We start from the raw sequence: 17,569 nt of genomic DNA, 5'->3' as shown, positions 1-17,569 counted from the left end.
GAAGTCTCTTTTTTTTTCTTGTTTTCTTTCTAAGCTTCATTTATATAAGGAAGCAACTGTCGGGGGGTTACATTATCAAGCAGACAAACTGCTGTTTACTAATAAAAACCTGCAAGACGTTGGGCAGGACAGTTTCCAAGGTGACTGCATGCATTCAGTCGCCGTGAGAACTAAGGATGGAGACGTTTTTAATGGCACCACAGGGCGAGCCTCCTTTGGCTGGGACCTCAGAGCACCCAGATTTTATGTATTGTTCTCCTCGCTGGAAGGCTCTGCACACCCCGCTGATTAATGGTTTCTGCAAAGCTTTTGTCAAAGGGGGAAAACTGCAGGCTTTGCAGGATTGCTGTACAGGTCTACAGGCCACAACTCAGCCGGACTCAGAGGCCCTCTAGAGCCTGCTGCCAACAACAGAAACATGACTTCATTAGCACACGCGGGCTCCGGGTTCTGGCTTCAGCGGGTTTCTCTTGGCAGCTTTATGCTTCTGTGTCTATCAAGTTATCCGCAATTACTTTCACAATCCCAAAAGATATTTGGGGCTGTTTTCTACGTGCTCACTTTGCTTAACTAGGAGGGGATGTGGGCTGTTAAAACCTGCAGCCCTTTCCCATGATTAGAGGTTGAGGCAGAAGCCTCCAAAGCTAATACTCCCCGCATTTGGGAATGAGAAACAGAACTCTCCTAAAAAGAAAAGGGTCTGTTTTTCTAATGCCATGGTTTTGCATTTCCTCTCATAGTAACAAACCCCAGGGATTATCTGCAAAGTGGTCCATTTCAAATTTTCTGGGTTGTTTCTTTGCTTTTAATGGTAAAACCTGAGAGTATTAGTTTCCTGTTTCATTGTTGCCGTTTTGCCCTCAGTTCAAGGGTACAGACCATAGCGGCAGGGAAGCCACGGCAATGGGAACTCGAAGAGAAGCTGCTAGCACGGCATCCACCACAGCCAGGAAACAGAGAGACAAACGCTGATGCTCGCCTCACTCTCTCGTGTTTATGCAATCCAGGATGCCGGCCATGAAATGGTGCCACCCACAGTTTGGTTGGGTCCACTCACCTCAACGAACCCTATCAAGAAAACCCCCCACAGGCTCCTTTCCTAAGTAACTGTGGGTCCCCTCAGGTTGATGATCGGCGTAAACCTTCACACTGAGCAGTTCACAATGCTCTATGCCCGAGCAATGTTGACTCCCAGCAAAGCAGATGTTCATTGGGTGAGCAGGACAGGCCCTCACGCCTGCAGCGAAGAAGGCGCCAGAAATGGCCCCTTAATGGAACTCTATTCCGGCAGCAAACAAAATCTACTCAAAGGCGGTAGCAAGGTTTAAAGTCAATTTTGATCCTATTCACAAGAGCCAAAGGCTAGAACAACCAACAGATGATGTATGAAACGAATGAGACATATGCATGTATAACAAAGTTCGCTGATACTGCATCACACTGACGTCATGGCTGAGCCTAGAAACAGTAAAAGTGAAAGAAGCCAACCACAGACATAGAGTCACAGACTGTATGACTCCATTTCTTTGAAATGCCCAGGATAGATGAATCTACTGAGAAAGGGAGAGGAAGGGGGGGGGGGGGGGGAGAGGAGAGCAGATTCATTGTGGCAAGGGAAAGAAGGGAGGAAGAGGGTTGTGGAACCTCCTTTGGGACTGAGGGAAATATTTTAGAACTAGAGAGACAGAGACAGTACTTGCACAACCTTGTGAATGTCCTCAAGGCCCCTGAAAAGGATATGTTTATGTTGATAAAAGCAGGTTCATTTTATCTTGTATTTAACAAAATATGAATTACATACAGCTATCCTGACATGAAAAAGCAACAGGCAAGATGTTCCTTGTCGATTTGTTTTTGTTTTTTATTCTTGTTTTGTTTTGTTTTTTTTTTTTTTTTTTTTTTTTGTCTTTTTCTGAAAGAAAGAGCTGTATGGCAAAGCACCCAGTAAAAGAAAGTCCCTTCGTTAGCATCTGACTTAGAGGCTACATACCCAGGTCCTTTGTATTTTCCCAAGATGCAGAAATATGTATTAAAGGGGGCTGGAGAGATGGCTCAGTGGTTAAGAGCATTGCCCGCTCTTCCAAAGGTCCTGAGTTCAATTCCTGGCAACCACATGGTGGCTCACAACCATCTGTAATGAGGTCTTCTGCCCTCTTCTGGCCTGCAGACATACAGACAGAATATTGTATACATAATAAATAATAATAAATAAATTTTAAAAAAAAGAAAAAAGAAATATGTATTAAAGATGTCTATCGACTGAATTGTGTAACAGAGCTCTTGCAGACCTAGATAATCAGGGTTAGACTGAAGTGATGAGGTTGTATCCTTATAGGGCTGGTATCCTAGGAAAGGGGAAAGCATATTCTCATCTATCTGTTTATCTATCTGTCTATTCATCATCATCTGTAACCTATCATCTATCTGTCTACACCTATCATCTATCTATAGATCATTTATCTATCCATCATCTACCCATAACCTATCATCTATCAATCTATCTATCTATCCAATATCTATCTGCAATCTATATATGTCTATCTCGAAAGTCCTGCACAGAGACAGTAATAGCATCAGCCTCTATAAACCAGTAGGAGAGCCAGCACTATCACATGCTGTTTAAGTTATGAAGACTGGAGTCTTGTTATGACAGCCCCAGACTAACACAAATACATCCACTCTCCTCACCCCCCCACAGCTACTTAGAATCTTTTAATATTCAAATCATATTCATCTACTGTCTCATTTTGTCACTGATATTTTTCTTCTCTAGGTAATTGTCCTAATGCCACCAAGTCCTCATAGGTCAGTGGCTTTGTGTGGTCCAGCAGGTTCAACAGCACTCGTCATCTACTTCCTGAAGTCTCATCATCTACTACTTCCTGAGGTCAGCCATCCACTCATTCACTCGTGCCAGGCAGGATTTGTGTTTACATTCCACAATAGCTATTCATTGAATTTGTGGTGTTTTTAACTCAAGTCAATCCTGCACACAGAACTCTGGCCCACTTCTTTCCCTCTGTTCTTCAGGCCCACCTGCTCTCACCTTGATCCTGCACCAACTCACTGCTCTGCACACTCAAACACTGTCTATCCACGTCCCTTCCTAGCGGAGAAGTCTCTGGGGCTCTTGGAGTTAATGCAGTCTTCTTTTTATTTTTATTATGTGATGTATTCAATGTTTTGTTTTATTGTGATGTTCCTGAAACATGCGGACATGAAATCCTCATGCTGACAATTCTTCAACAGGTTTTGAACCAATGCATTAACAAATCGATACCAGCAGGTCTATAAAACCATAAACTCCAACCCAGCAGCACTCACTGCCTGTGACAGACAATGTTGCTGTGTGGGAAAGGTGCTGCTGCTCATTCCATGGGGAATGGGCAGGAGGCTCCCTGCCCTTTGGGGTCATTCAGTTGTGCAGACAGCTGTCTTTCCCACCATTTACCATGAGCGGATTCCACAGGACCTTTCTGCACCTGGATGACCTGCTGCTGCCTGGGGATACATCGTTCTGAGTTCACTTGGCGTCTGTTCCTTGCGCAATTGCACACTCAGATTAAAAGAGCTGTCGCTGACTTGATATCCGCAGGCTTACCACTGAAGTCAAGTTCCTATCGGTGGTTATAAAACAAAAGCAGCTGGATATAAATGTTTAGATCGACCCTGAAGTAAAAACAAAAGCAAAACCAATGCTTGTTTTTCATGAACCTCATGCCCATATCCCCATAGAGATAGCAGCTCTCGCACTGAAAGACTCTGTTTGCCGCCCCAACCCGCAAGTCTCCACCCTGCTTTCTGCAGAAAGCCCTTCAAAGGGTGATGTTATATGCACTAGCTTGTTCCTTGGATAGGAGAAGCAGGGACCCCATGATCCACCCACAGAAGGGGGTGGGAGAGGCACAAGTGTTACCAGACCCCAGCAGGGACCAGGACAGGGATTCTGCTATGGTGCTGATGGAGTCAGAAGGGCGATTTCAAGTGTGAAAGGAACATAGTATAATTCAAAATGAACCCTTGACTATGTGGCCTTCGAGCCCGGCTCTACCTTCCTGGGGTCTCAGTGACATTTAGAGATTTTGCTTTCCTCGGTTTTTGATGCTTGGGTTAGCCAGCTTTGGTCTCTGTCCCTTGTAGATTTAAAGATCCAGATAGATTGGCATCAACCCAAATAAGTCTCCATAGCAACAGGGACAGACGGATTCGGTAGCGGAAGGTGAGATGGGTCAGCTGACCGTCCACATGCACAGGTGGTCTGAGGATAGGGGCTCACCAGCTGGGCCTTGGGTTTGTGAGATTCAGTACCATACTCCTGGTACATCCACCCCACCAACTAGCCAGCCCAGAAAGAGATGGGCAGCGAGCAGACGCCCTTCCACATCCTGCCAGTGTCAATCGTGTCTTAGGCTGGGGACACACATTAATGTACAACACAAACACCTTCACTGAGAATTAAGACAAGGAGCCAAGTGATCAGGGACCTTAGAAACAAACACTCGAGACCAAAGCATTGGCAGGACATCAGAATACACAGCCCCCTTCTCTGTTCTAATCCCCTTCCTCTCCCCCTTCTTTCTCATTCCCTCTTTTCTTTCCCCCACCCCTTTCCCTTCCTTCTTCTCCCTTTCCTATTTCCTCTTCTCCCCACTTCCTAGGCCTGCTCTGAATGGTTCCACATTCACTCTCTGGGCTTCAAGGCCAAGTCTTTAGATTCTAAAGGATGGTCTTAAATTGATATTCCTTCCACAACATGGGCTCAGGGCCCCAACACACCTTCTATGGCCCCCTGAGGTCTTTTGTCTTAGCCTCCAAGTTCATGTGTTTAGCCAGTAACTGTGTTAATGCCAGCTGCCAAGCCCAGGCACTTGCTGCTCCCAGAGTCCAGTCCCACGCGGTATGGCTGTCTTCCCCTTGCTAGTCAACACTTGCAGAGCAGCCATGTGTCCTGTCCTCCATTGTTGCACCTTTTGCCCCCTGCAGGAGGCACAGAGCACTGGCAAGACTCAGGGATCAGCCCTGCAGATCCATCACTGAGAAAAGTGGTCTCTGGGTTTCCTTCCCTGGTTATGCCTTGAAATTTGAGATCATCACTGTGCACCCTGGGAACAAAGAGCAAGCTCTTCACTGCCTGCCAAGGCCCCTGTAAAATACATGAACTCCCCTGGTGCACAGCCCACAGAGGACTTAGTGAGCTCCTTCTCCAGTTTTGATGACTCTTGCTTGAGCTACAGAGGATTCAGATTTGTTTCTTTTGCTTCCAATAATCCCACAGAAAGAGCCGGTGGGCATTGGAGAGATGGTCCAGCAGTTAGTGCTTGCTGCCCAATCATGAAGGCTGGTTGTCAGGATCCCAGCAGCCACGTAACAAGCCAGACATCCTGCAAACACAACTCTAGTTCCAAGGTATATGGCGCCATCTTCTGGACTCTATAGTCCCCCACCACACGCATACTTATACACACACACACACACACACCAGTGGGAGAGAAGGTTTTTCTTTATTTTTTTAATTAAAAAAAAAAAAAGATTCCATTGGTTCTGACATACCTGTCCATTGCAGGGCCACATGACTCAGGATAACCAATCAGATCACCTCATCACTCTGCCCAAAGTTCAGGTACAGAGGCCCAAACTTACTTCTTCACTGGGGCTTCTAGGAAAGCAGACTTGGCCTTTGGGAAGAGAGAACAACACGGACACAGAAGATGAAGTAGGTAGGGAGAAAGAACGGGATTTCTATCACTTGTCCCCAGAAGTTGCCAGTTGCCTAGCACGAGGCTATGGGTACAAGAGTCAGACCACAAAGAGAGACGATCTGCAGGCCAGTCCAGTGCACACACACGTCCAGGACCATGGAAACCACAGCATGCCTATCCTCTACCATATGCCTGCACCCCTACCACCCTTCATATTCCTATGACCCACCCAAAAGTCACCTGCAGTTCTATGTGCCTGTGACCCTCCCGTGACCTCTCTTCTGGCTAGGAAGGATGCTCAGCCTGCTGGCAGGACCGGTAAAAATGCTACTGTTAACACCTGTTGGAGCAACTCAGCCACAAAGAGGGGGAGAGGGTAAGGAAGGAACTGCCAGGTCCCTGCTACTCAGAGGGGCAAGACTCAGGTGACCCTGAAACTTCCTAGGGGAGTATTCGGGGACCCTCTTCCTTATCCACTCTTAACGGGGTTTCCTCCTCCCTTCCCCCACTCAACGTTCATCGTAAAGACACCTCCATAATGAACTATTTGCACCCAGTCCTTGGCATCTGGGTCTCTTTTGCCACACACTCCCCAACACCGAAGTACATCTTCAAATTCTAACTAAAACATAAGACATCAAATTGAGATGGCATATCCCCTCCACTTCACACAGACTCACAACTCTCATCACGTGACCTGAGCTGAGGACAAGAGGATGGAACCCCGGAGCACACGTGGGGGCAAGAGGAAGCAGGCTTGCGAGGAGGCCCCAGGAGTGTGAGTCGCCTCCATGACTGCCACCCAAACACATTCCAGCCGCCTTCCGAGAAGGCTGTATTGTCTTCCATACTGGAACCTTGGCTCTCAGAAACGTATTCAGAAGCAGCCTAGGCTATGAATCCTGATGCTCTCGATATTGTTTTCCAAGTGAACACAACAAAAGTTAACAACAGTGGGGGTGGGGAACCAAAGAGAAGTGTTAGCAAACCCTGCTTATCCTTTTGAAAAGAAAACATAGGCAATTTCCTACTAGGAACAAGGATAGAAAAAGCGAAACACTGCCACCCACGGGGAGAGAAGAGATTGCCTTGGAAGACACAGCCTGGAGAACTCCCCAAGCTTCCCAAGCTCACAGCAGCTCAAGGACACAGTGCCAGGGAGCAGGACAAAGGCCTTTTACAACCCAGCTATCCAACATTGAGAGATGAAGTAAAGAAAAGTTTCCCTGGCTTGCCATGCCCTCCTGGCGTCTGGTTTTCCTGCAGTGATGTTCAAAGGACAGAGAGCAAACACTGCACAAACAGCTGCTGGGGATTCTGCCAGGGGCTGAGTAGAAGCCTGTTTGGAAAATGAAAAGCACTCATGGTTTCGGATGGGCAAAACAAAAGCAACAAGACACGTGAAAGGACTCCTAACATGCTATGAAGCGCTGATCTTTCCTCACACGCCAGGAGAAAAACCACAGGTGTGCTGGCTGGCTTTAATGGTCCACTTGACCCAATCTAGAATCACTTGAGAATCTCAATGCACTATTGTCTAGATCAGGTCAGTCTGGGGGAGTATCTGTGGATGACTGTCTTGATTGTATTAACTGACATAGAAGACCCTGCCCACTGTGGGCGGCCCCATTCCCTGGCTTTGCATCCTACAATTGGGTCATTCTCACGCTCTATAGCCTGAGGCAGGAGGCCAGCCTGGACTATACAGCCAGACCTTGAATCAGAAAGAAAGAAATATTCATCCTAATTTCATCCGGTGGTTTGATTTGAGCCATCTGCCCGTGAGCTTAATTTCATAACAAGCAACTTTTGCTTTATTCCATTGATATTGGTGTGTCACTAAAGATTTTTATCAAGATCTTTTGAGACAATGTATTTGCCTGACGCTCACCGACTACACAGGGAAATGATTAAAGCGCATGTCAGAGCACATATTAAACATATGAAAACGTTCCTTAAGTCTTTTGAACTGCATCCTTTAATTCTGCGAAATGAAGACCAGCTTGAGCCCAGGCTCACACAAACTAAAGTGCTGAGCTGTGCCCATGCTGTGTAAGTGTGTGGAAAATGAGTGGGAAAGCCTGCCAGGAAAGCCCTCTGTTTTATCTCTGAGCAGTGAATTTGCTTGACATCTTCTTCTTCTTTTTTTCTTCCAGTAGTTTCCAGTTGACTACACTGAATGTCAGGGCAGAAAAGAAAGACTAATTCAAAACTATTTCCTAAAATAGAAATACTTTAAATGATTATACAGGCTACAGCTGGTGGCACTTTTTAAACATCTATCTCCCTAATCACACTTAGGAAGGTTGGTAGTCAGTTCTCAAGCTCAGAGAGCTTTAAATACATTGTTCTGGCAAGATAGCTGGGTGGTAAAGGTGCCTGCCGCCAAGCCTGATGACCTAAGCCCAATGCCCAGGATCCACATGGTGAAAAGAACTGAACCTTGGAAGTTGTCCTCAGACCTCCACACAAGGACACACATACACACACGTTTCTGAAAATGTTAAGGAGTTTTTTTAATGTATTACATTTATTGATATTGACTGCATTGGAGAATAAAAATGAAGAAAAGTAAATGTCTACTTATTAGTTCAGCTCAAATTACAACAACCTTACTTCATGTGAACATATTTTACAAAAGTAGTTACTTTTACCCGACACATAGGAAACTGGCTGCAAGGAACAGCATTGCTCTCCATGTTCGTGATCAGCCGAGTTCTCATCCACGTCTTCAATCTGTCTGCTGTGCTACCCTATTTCGGTTGGTACATATAAGGATGTCGGGCGTCACAATGCATGTGTGGAAAGGGAGGAAAGACTGACTAATCTTCACATCTGTGTGGGAACTCTTTTCCATGACACTGTATGAGGCCCACTAGATACATGTCCATCACAGACCAGGGGAAGGTAGGCCTAGTCATTGCAGGCGCCCAGGGTGATGGAGCCCTCCATCTTAAATGTTAGCCGCTTCACTAGAAAACAGGAGATGTAGATGGATCTTTCCAGAATGGATACCATTAAATCTATCGACCCTTGGCCAGATGAGTCATAGGACCCAGTCCAATCACATAATAGAGCATGTGATTCTCCCATGGTCTAGGCAGGACAGCAACTGGAAAAAGTTGGCAGCTAGCCTTATGGCCTACCACAAACGTTAGAGAGACGGCTCCATGGCTAAGTGCACTTGCTGCTCTTACGACGACCCAAATTCAGTTTGCAGCACCCACACTGGGTAGCTTACAACTGCCTGTAACTCCAATTCAAGGGATCCAATGCCTTCTTCTAGCCTCCATGAACACTGTACACATAGGGCACACACAAATATACTCAGGAGTACATATATACACATGAAACAAAAACATTTAAAGAGAAAGACCAGAAGAGAGGACATTGAAAGTTCGTACCATGTCAGGGGTGTCCCAGAGACCATGCCCTCCTACCCCCATTCCACAACTGCTGCCCAAACAGCACAGCCTATTTTGCCATTGCTCTTGGTTGTTTACCACAACTTGATGGTAAGATCCTATTGCTGAAAACATCATACCAGAAGTGTTATGTAGGCTGCTGGGGGTGAATGCCATCAGCAGTCTCACCCCGCTGTGAACACGTGAGCTACAATAAAGACCAGCCTGACACAGACATACACATGGAAGCAATAGCAGCAGAGACCTTACGGAGATAATAAACCACGTTGTGGTTGGATTTAAGGTCCACTCCACAGGAGGAAACTCATATTTGATGCTGTAAATCTGACCAAAAATCCATGGCTAGGGAACTCATATGCCCCAGGGATGAACTATTATTTTGTTAAGTGAACATGGCATCTAGCTATCCTCTAAGTATGTATCTCTGTACCATAGATTGGTGCATCTCTTAGAAGTTAGCAGAGATGCTTCTCTGTGAGTGGATGGTGATTAACACAAAACTCACTTGTCCAAGTGCAAAAAATAAATGTGTGTGGAGTGCTCATCCGTAAATAGAACATCTGTATCACACACACACACACACAGGTTCACACACACACAGGTTCACACACACACAAAGGTTCACACACACACAAAGGCTCACACACATTAAGAATCACACACACACACTCACAGCTCATGGGACATTATGGAAGAAGGTGGTGGAAAGATTCTAAGATCCAGAGGTAGAATAGGACCAAACAGTGTCTTCTGGACATGATGGGACCACCTCACGCACCCCTGAATTCACAATGGCTGTCTGCCTAAGGCCAGCACAAGATCATGGCAGTCAGCATTCCTGCACAGAGAGAGGCATTCACAGCCCCCACCCCCAGCTGAGAGTTAATGACAGTTGTGGGTTGGCTGCTGAGGGAAGGACAGTCCATTTCCTTAGGGGTACAGTACCCAGGATGTCAGTTATGCACCAATGGATGGCCTCACACCCGTGAGTGATGCGCAACACAAATGGAGATCCATGGGGAATTTTAAAAAAAGACAACAGGTGCTAGAGGGTGGGGAGTAGGAAGCACATATGAACAAAGTACATTGTATGTGTGTATATATGTATAAAATTCTCAAAGAATTTAAAAGATATATTTAGAAATACCTCTGCACAGCCCCTTCCCCAAAAGTTTTTCGCATGATGCTTAAGACTGGTGTTAGTCACACATATGCATTGGGTACTGCCCACAAATATCAACACTAAATAAATGAGATTCTATTAATATGTATGTTTTACATTTTATGTGTCAACTAAAGGTCTAAAAAATAATTTAGAATTCTTTTCTCATGATATTCATAATAAAACAAGTTGTAAGTCATTCCAGTCTTATTTCTAATCTTGTTTCATTCATCTTTGCATTTTCTTGGTACACAAACATATCTGATAATTTAAATTTTTCCCATCCCTTTAAACGTGACTATCTCTTATTCCATGCTTTAGACTGATTTTTTGGCAGACTTCAATTCTATTGTTATGTCAGTGGTGGTGGTTTAGGTGGGGTACATGTGTCATTTCTAGCTGTGGGAACCATTGCTCCCAGCAATTTAGTAATAGTCTAAATTATGGGATAGATTGTATAGTATCCAGGTTTTACCTTAGAATCTATTGGTAGGGGACAGAACTTTTGCTCACGCATATATAAATAATATATATGCTTTGTCTGCATTAACCGGGAGGGCTAAACACTGACGACGGTCAAAGCGGAATGAGCGTTCTACTTTGCGCATGCACCTTAATAAAATACAAGGCTGTAAGAGTTCTGATTGGAGAACAATGAGTTTTTGCTCACGGCAGGAAGCCACTAAAATCACAGAGATGAGAAACAAATAATCCATGAAAAACCTAAGAGGCTTGCAACCCAAATCACTGGACATGAAGATGAAAGATTATTCGCAACTGGCAGATGGCTTTGCTGAGCAGAGAGATCTGGTAGTAAAAAAAAAAAAAAAAAAAAAAAAAAAAGCAAATCTAAACACTCCATCATCTCGCTGGGATACTTTAGAGAAACTGAACCAGAGACTGGAGTAAGACAGGGAACCTATGCTCTATGCAAACTTTTCTTTTTTCTTTTTTTGTAATTTTAAACATTTTTATCAGCTGAGAATCTCATGTGTTTTATGGTACTCAATCCCCCAGCTCTTCTCAGATCTTTGGTATAGAAAGCAAGCTGAGTAAGCTTCTAGGAGCAGGCCAGTAAGCAGCACTCCGCCGACCCTGTATTAGCTCCTGCCTTGTAAGAGTTCCTTCCCTGCTTCCCGCAGCAATGGCCTGTGTTGTCACAGCAGCAAGGACCACCAGGCCAGGGTGGCACCACCCACGGTAAGCTCGGTCCACCTACATCAATCACTAATTAGAAAATGTTCCCACAGATGTGCTCACAGGCCAATCTGGTGGGGGCATTTTCTCAACTGAGGTTCCCCTTTCCCAAATGACACAAAACTAGCCAGCACAGAGACATGAACATCCATGGCCTGGCAATTTCCCTGGAAATCTGATATTAGGCCATTTAAAAGTTAGTTGAAAAAGTACAGGAAAGTCAGGCTGAAAAGCACAAGTTTATTTAATATTAAAAACAAAAGTCTCAAAAAATTAGACACTCTCCATAACTTGATCAACACCACAGTTTATTTGTAAACATGTTATTTGTGTCAATAATCAAATTGACAAGACTTTATACAATTTTATTGTATAATATTAACATCATAACAGAAAACAATCCACTGTATTGAGTTACAGTTTTGGTACTTTAAAATCCTTTAATACAAAGTGTATTTGAAACACTGAACATAAAAAATGAAAGGTGAATAGCAGAGAAAACAAAACACCCAGGAAGAGAAATCACTTCCCTCAAGCAAACACAAACCATCTGGTTACATATTTTAAACAAGAAAGGCTCTAAGGCAGTGGTTCTCAACCGTCCTAGTTGTGACCCTTTAATACAGTTCCTCATGTTGTAGTGACCCACAACTACACAATTACTCTTGTTGCTACTTCAGAACTGTAATTTTGCTACTGTTATAAACTGTAATGTAAATATCGGATATGTGACCTCTGGGAAGGGGTCATGACCCATAGGTTGAGAATCGCTGTTCTAAGAATTAACTGCCCCTAACTTCTTTAGACACATCTGTGAGGTGAAACTGGGCCCCACTTAAACTGTATGCCCTTTTTGATATTAGCAGCTCTTTTCTCTTGGTTTCTAAATGTTTGCTTGCTTTGTTCAAGTTACAGTAAGGGTAAGACATGGAAAGGAGGGGGGTACAAAGCCAAATGAAATTAAACATTTGCAGAGTAACAAGATACAACCTCTATCCATTTTCTTTGGCAAAAAACAAAGTCTATGTATATTTATTTATTTTTAATCAACTTCACAGAGGTATCTATCTCTGCACGAGCTAACATGAGTGGAACAGGTCATATTCATAAAGCAAAGCACAAACACTCACAGCATCTTAGCTGCTCTAAAAATGCAAAGAATTCCCTCATGAGAGAGGGGACATCAGTTGGGAACCTGACGGTTTCACTCTCCCCATTCATACAAGAAACTAGAGATGAAACGTATCTTTTCAGAACTGTCCCTGAAGTTCATGATCATGGTTAGGTTCCATCTCTTCCTTCAGTGTTTCGCAAAGGAATTATAGCAGCAAATCACTCCCATATTTTAAGCTATAAACTCAGCAATAACTGGACTCATTGTCGTAACTACAACTGTTCAATTCTTTATTAGTGTACATGTCAGTAGAGTTGGCGTTCGACTGCTAATACAAGGATAAATACCTACAGGAAACTCAAACAAAGCAAATGAGATTACAAAGCCCTGATCAAAAGAAATACTCTCACCTTGCAGTTGAAGCTGGCAAAGTCACACACACACACATATAACCAGCAGCACTAGGAATGTACAGTATCAGTTATTGGAAAAATAAACGAGTGATTCACAGTCGTAGAAATCATTTTAATATTACTATGTACTTTTCCTTCTACCGACAAACACGACATACAGAGTTCTACCTTATACAAGACAAAGTAGAAAACTAAACATTACTGCATTTACCCCAAACACAGCACTAACTGTGCTACAAGTAACCTGGTCCAAAATATTCAATTCTACAGATAGATAGGCCATGGTATTAAATACATGGCCACTTTAACAGTTTCAAGAAAGGCATATACTTCCAGAAGTTTGTTAAATACACAAATTTCAGTTGCATAAATAACAAAAGCCATCAGCAAAACTGTTAGGCTCAAACATTCTCAAACAGTCTAATGCTTTGAGTGTTGCAGGTACACTGCTTGACCAGTTAGCTTGGTTAGTTTCACACCAGCAAGCTAACAGGCACCCTCTAGGGGGAGTTCAATTAACACTGCACAACCCAAGGAAGGTGACCTGAAAAGTCTACATGTGTGGTTCCACATAGTCTGACATCTGAGACACTAAAAGAACTAACTCCTGAAGAAGCACATGAAGCTAGTCAGTGCTTCCCCACTGTCCCAGAACTGTGTCCCAGGTTTGGGTCCAGGTGCTATGTATGCAGAATCGCCTTCCCATGGAGCTGAGCCCAAAGACAGCACTGCTGCTACTGTGCAACTCCCAATCCCAACCCTTGCTTTGAAATCAAAGTCTAACAGTTCATTAGTAAAGCTACAAGACAAAATGAGACATGCAACAGCCTCAACTACAGTGGAAAATAAATTCTGTTTTTCCATAGACTCCATGAAAATATAAAGCCCAAAGTTGAGTGACAACAGAAGTCCACATACAAACATCTTTTAAAAATAGAATGTTTTTCAAAGCTTTTCATGAGATGTCAATGAAGAGTCAGTTAAGTTCACACCACTATGCTGACTAGGAGTCACTATGCATGACTCAATCATGTTCACTTGGCATACATGATTTATAGACATCCACAGGAACCCTTACTGCCCTGGTATTGACCTCTCACTGCTGGACGCTTGCCCCTCTCCAGCGTGACTACCTCAAGAATCAAGAAGCCTGTCAGAAGAAGAGTTCTGACTCCTCCTGTGATCCCCTTAGTGTAGGTAACAAAATATAAAATTAAACCAGGTTTATGTCTGAGAAACTAACATATAAAACTACCACTGCAATATTCATAGTGACTGCTTATAAACATAACAGTCACCTAAAGCCTATAAAGTATATCCTTAGTTTTATAAAAGAAATGCAGATTGTCTCAAGGTAAAAATACGGAGCTGGCTGCTGAAAAGCACGTTGCTGCAGTAAGGTGTACGACACCACGGCTTCAGAAGACAGGCGCACATTCTGAGCATTTCCTACCAGTGAACACGGCCCACGCCGCAGCAGCAGGACGCTCTCGGTGGCTGACACTGTAAAGCCGACATTAAGAAAGGAAACAGGCAGAACGTGTGAGCACTAAGTGGTGTAATCGAATCACTGCAGACGGAGATTAGCGATGAGAAGGGAGGAAGGGGAGCGTCCGCTCCACTCCGATAAGATGCCATCTTTAAAGATTAAGTTTTTGGCGGGAAGTGGAACTCCCATATCGGCACAGGATGACTGTGAAAGCACACTTGGGAAGCCGGGCTCCGAGTGAAGATCCAGAGCTGAAGCACCTTCCTAAAAATCCAAGTTCACGTTTAGTTTTAGCGAAGAAACAGAACAGATGAAAAATACATGGACCCAATTACCCGAGAAATGTTCATAGCATGTAAAGTACTAGGGAAGGCAGAGAGATCAACCAAAAACAATGGCAGATATTAACGTGCAAAAATGACAAGCACTTACAATAAGTGCTTTTAAAACAATCAGAAACGGCTTATGAGATGATGGGGGGTGGGGGGGAATTAGTTCTCAGCAACTGGACCTAGACCAAAGTGTCACCTAACAGGAGGCCAATAAAAATTCTGTCACCACACTCCACACCTGAACAGGCTTCCCAGATGAACATGTTCAGACCCACGTTCCCAAGCACGCCTAGTATCCGACCACAGTTCTAACGTGTCCTCCCTCACACTCTTACCAGGCTCACCCCCCACTTCTTCCCCAGCCTTTCCCATTCAACTCCTCTGGCTAAACAAGCATGAGAATCAGTCTTGACTTTCCCTCATCATTTCTTTTATTTAATTCATCAAGTTTTATAAATCTATCTTCAGAACAAAGTTCAATGATTCAGCATTTACCATAGCCAAGGCTAGTGGATTCCAAAGTGGTGCACAGTATGGAGAATCTCAGAACGTCACCACTGTCTATGAATCCTTACGTTATACTTCTGTATAACTGGTGTGATGGTTCATGTATAGTACACAGCCCTTCACTAGGAGCACACGCACTTTTTAGTGAAAAGTCACAGCACATCTTCCTCAGGCATCTGACTGACCCTGCCTCTAGCCTGTGCCTCTCCAACACCAGCACACAGTTACAAGCCTGCCCAAATAGTCTCTCCTTTCACCAGCGTTTGGCCATGGCTCTTGGCATTTGATATAAACACAAGCTCTTCCACAAGCTCTGGAAGGCCCCCCTCTTCAACCTCACCTGCTGTCACTTCCCTTTTTAGGGTGCTTCTACCATCCGGTTGCCTTTCGCTCCTGTGTGCTAGCGCTGTCCTGACACTAGGGTCTCTGCACCTCCTGTCTGTCTGTCTGCACCTCCTGTCTGTCTGTAACATTCTCTTCTGCCCCACAGCCTTCAGTTTACACACTTATCTTTTAAGGTCAGGGCCTCCTTCAGATCCTATCAGAGTACAGCTCCCTCAAAGCACAGACTGAAATCTATAATTACTTACAAACATTAATGTTTGGCTGAGCCTACAAAATACCACATGCTTCACTAATGTCTTTCACATCAGATTCCTTGACACTTGGTAAAGGGCCTGGCATAGGGTAGACTCAAGTATTGAATGAATGAATGAATGGAAAAAAAAACTCTAAAATAGTGTGGTGTGGGACCGTGGTCTGTATTCTGTCAATTCTATTTTAAATAAATGCTGGTTGGTCAGTAGCCAGGCAGGAAGTTTAGGTGGGACAACTAGACAGAAAGAGAGGCGGGTCAATGAGAACAGGAGAATTCTGGGAAGAGGAAAGCTTTCTGCAGTCCTTTACCCAGCCACAGAAGATGTGACTGCCTCGCCGAATGAGGTACCGAGCCACGTGGCTAGCATAGACAAGAATAATGGGCTAATATATGTTATAAGAGTTAATAAGAAGACTGAGCTAATGGGCCAATCAGTCTATAACTAATGTAGACTTCTGTGTGATTTCATTGGGACTTAACGATTTCGAGAACCGGGCAGGACAGAAAACATCAGTCAACAATATTGACTTCAAACTGTTGAATCAGATATTCTGAACAGAAATATTCTATTCTCCAATTTTATTTATGAATCTATAAAGTCTAGGATATCCTTTTTCTCCACACCATTGACCTTAACTTGCACAACGCCCCCCCGCCCCCACGCAGTGAAGCAGGATCTCGTTTTTATTGCATCAGGCAGAAACTTATATAGGGCTGAGATGGGGGTGGGACTCTTGGGATGGGGAGAGGTGGAGTAAGGAATAAGGGCCAACAATATCCTGCCACGTTAAGAGTGGCTGGGCAGAGGTGGGTTTAGGTCGGGCTGTGCTGAGCCACTTATATGTAGAAGTTATGGCCAGAGAAAGGTCACCAAACTCGAGCTCGGCTCAGGAAGTTACACCGAGCCTCACATGGGACCTCTTGAGGCCCAAAATCGCCCTCTTTTGTTTTTATTAGAACAATGGAAAACATGGCTCATCTTAGTTAACGTCTTAAATCATGCTGATTACATATCTTGTTACTTAGGGGACTCAAAATCAAACAACCAAAAACAAAACAAAACAAAAAACTTTCCACATGTTATAAAGCTCTATATAAACACTATTTGCATGTTTTGGATTGTGTTACCTGGAATGAGTGAACAAAGTTAAGGACTTGTAGAGAGAGCTTTCTACTGGAATGCAAGAGACTTTGAAGGCTAAAAAAAAAAAAAAAGAGAGAAAAATATTTTTAACTAAATATAATGATGAAAAGTAAACTTTTACAAGTTAAATTTTGTCATTTTAAGTAATTTATGTATGAATATGCAATGCAATAAAGCCACAAAGTTGTTTAAGTAACTGTGATGCTTTATATCAAAAATTTTTACGTTTTAATAGGAGCTAGCTCTATATACAAAGGAGGCCATTTTGAAATAAAATATCATACTTTAAATCTAAGTTAAAATATAAGTTTATGTGGTGGTTTGAGTAAGAATGGCCCCATATCATTCATATACTTAAATAGTCACCAGGGAGTGGCATTGTTTGTGTCAGAACAAGGTCCAAGAATGAAATCGCAGTCCGAGGAGTCACTGTGAGAAAACTCCAAGAACACAAACACAGGTCTTGTGACCTCAGTTTCCTTAAAACAC

The 17,569-nt window shown here is 43.7% G+C and overlaps 1 protein-coding gene across 1 annotated transcript in view; it reads right to left on the bottom strand.

Moving 5' to 3' along the window:
* Nucleotides 1-11,776: 11,776 nt before the first annotated feature.
* Fam91a1 (family with sequence similarity 91 member A1) overlaps nucleotides 11,777-17,569 on the bottom strand; it is a 40,855-nt gene continuing 35,062 nt past the window's right edge. The window contains exons 23-24 of the mRNA XM_057792063.1: nucleotides 17,065-17,134; nucleotides 11,777-14,763 (exon numbers count right to left, since the gene is read on the bottom strand). Coding sequence (XP_057648046.1) covers nucleotides 14,578-14,763; nucleotides 17,065-17,134 — 256 coding nt within the window. The 3' untranslated portion in view covers nucleotides 11,777-14,577. The remainder of the gene's footprint in view (nucleotides 14,764-17,064; nucleotides 17,135-17,569) is intronic.

This window comes from Chionomys nivalis, chromosome 17 (assembly GCF_950005125.1).
Source record: "Chionomys nivalis chromosome 17, mChiNiv1.1, whole genome shotgun sequence".
In the NCBI taxonomy this organism is placed as follows: domain Eukaryota; kingdom Metazoa; phylum Chordata; class Mammalia; order Rodentia; family Cricetidae; genus Chionomys; species Chionomys nivalis.
This window is presented reverse-complemented; position numbering and strand designations above follow the sequence as displayed.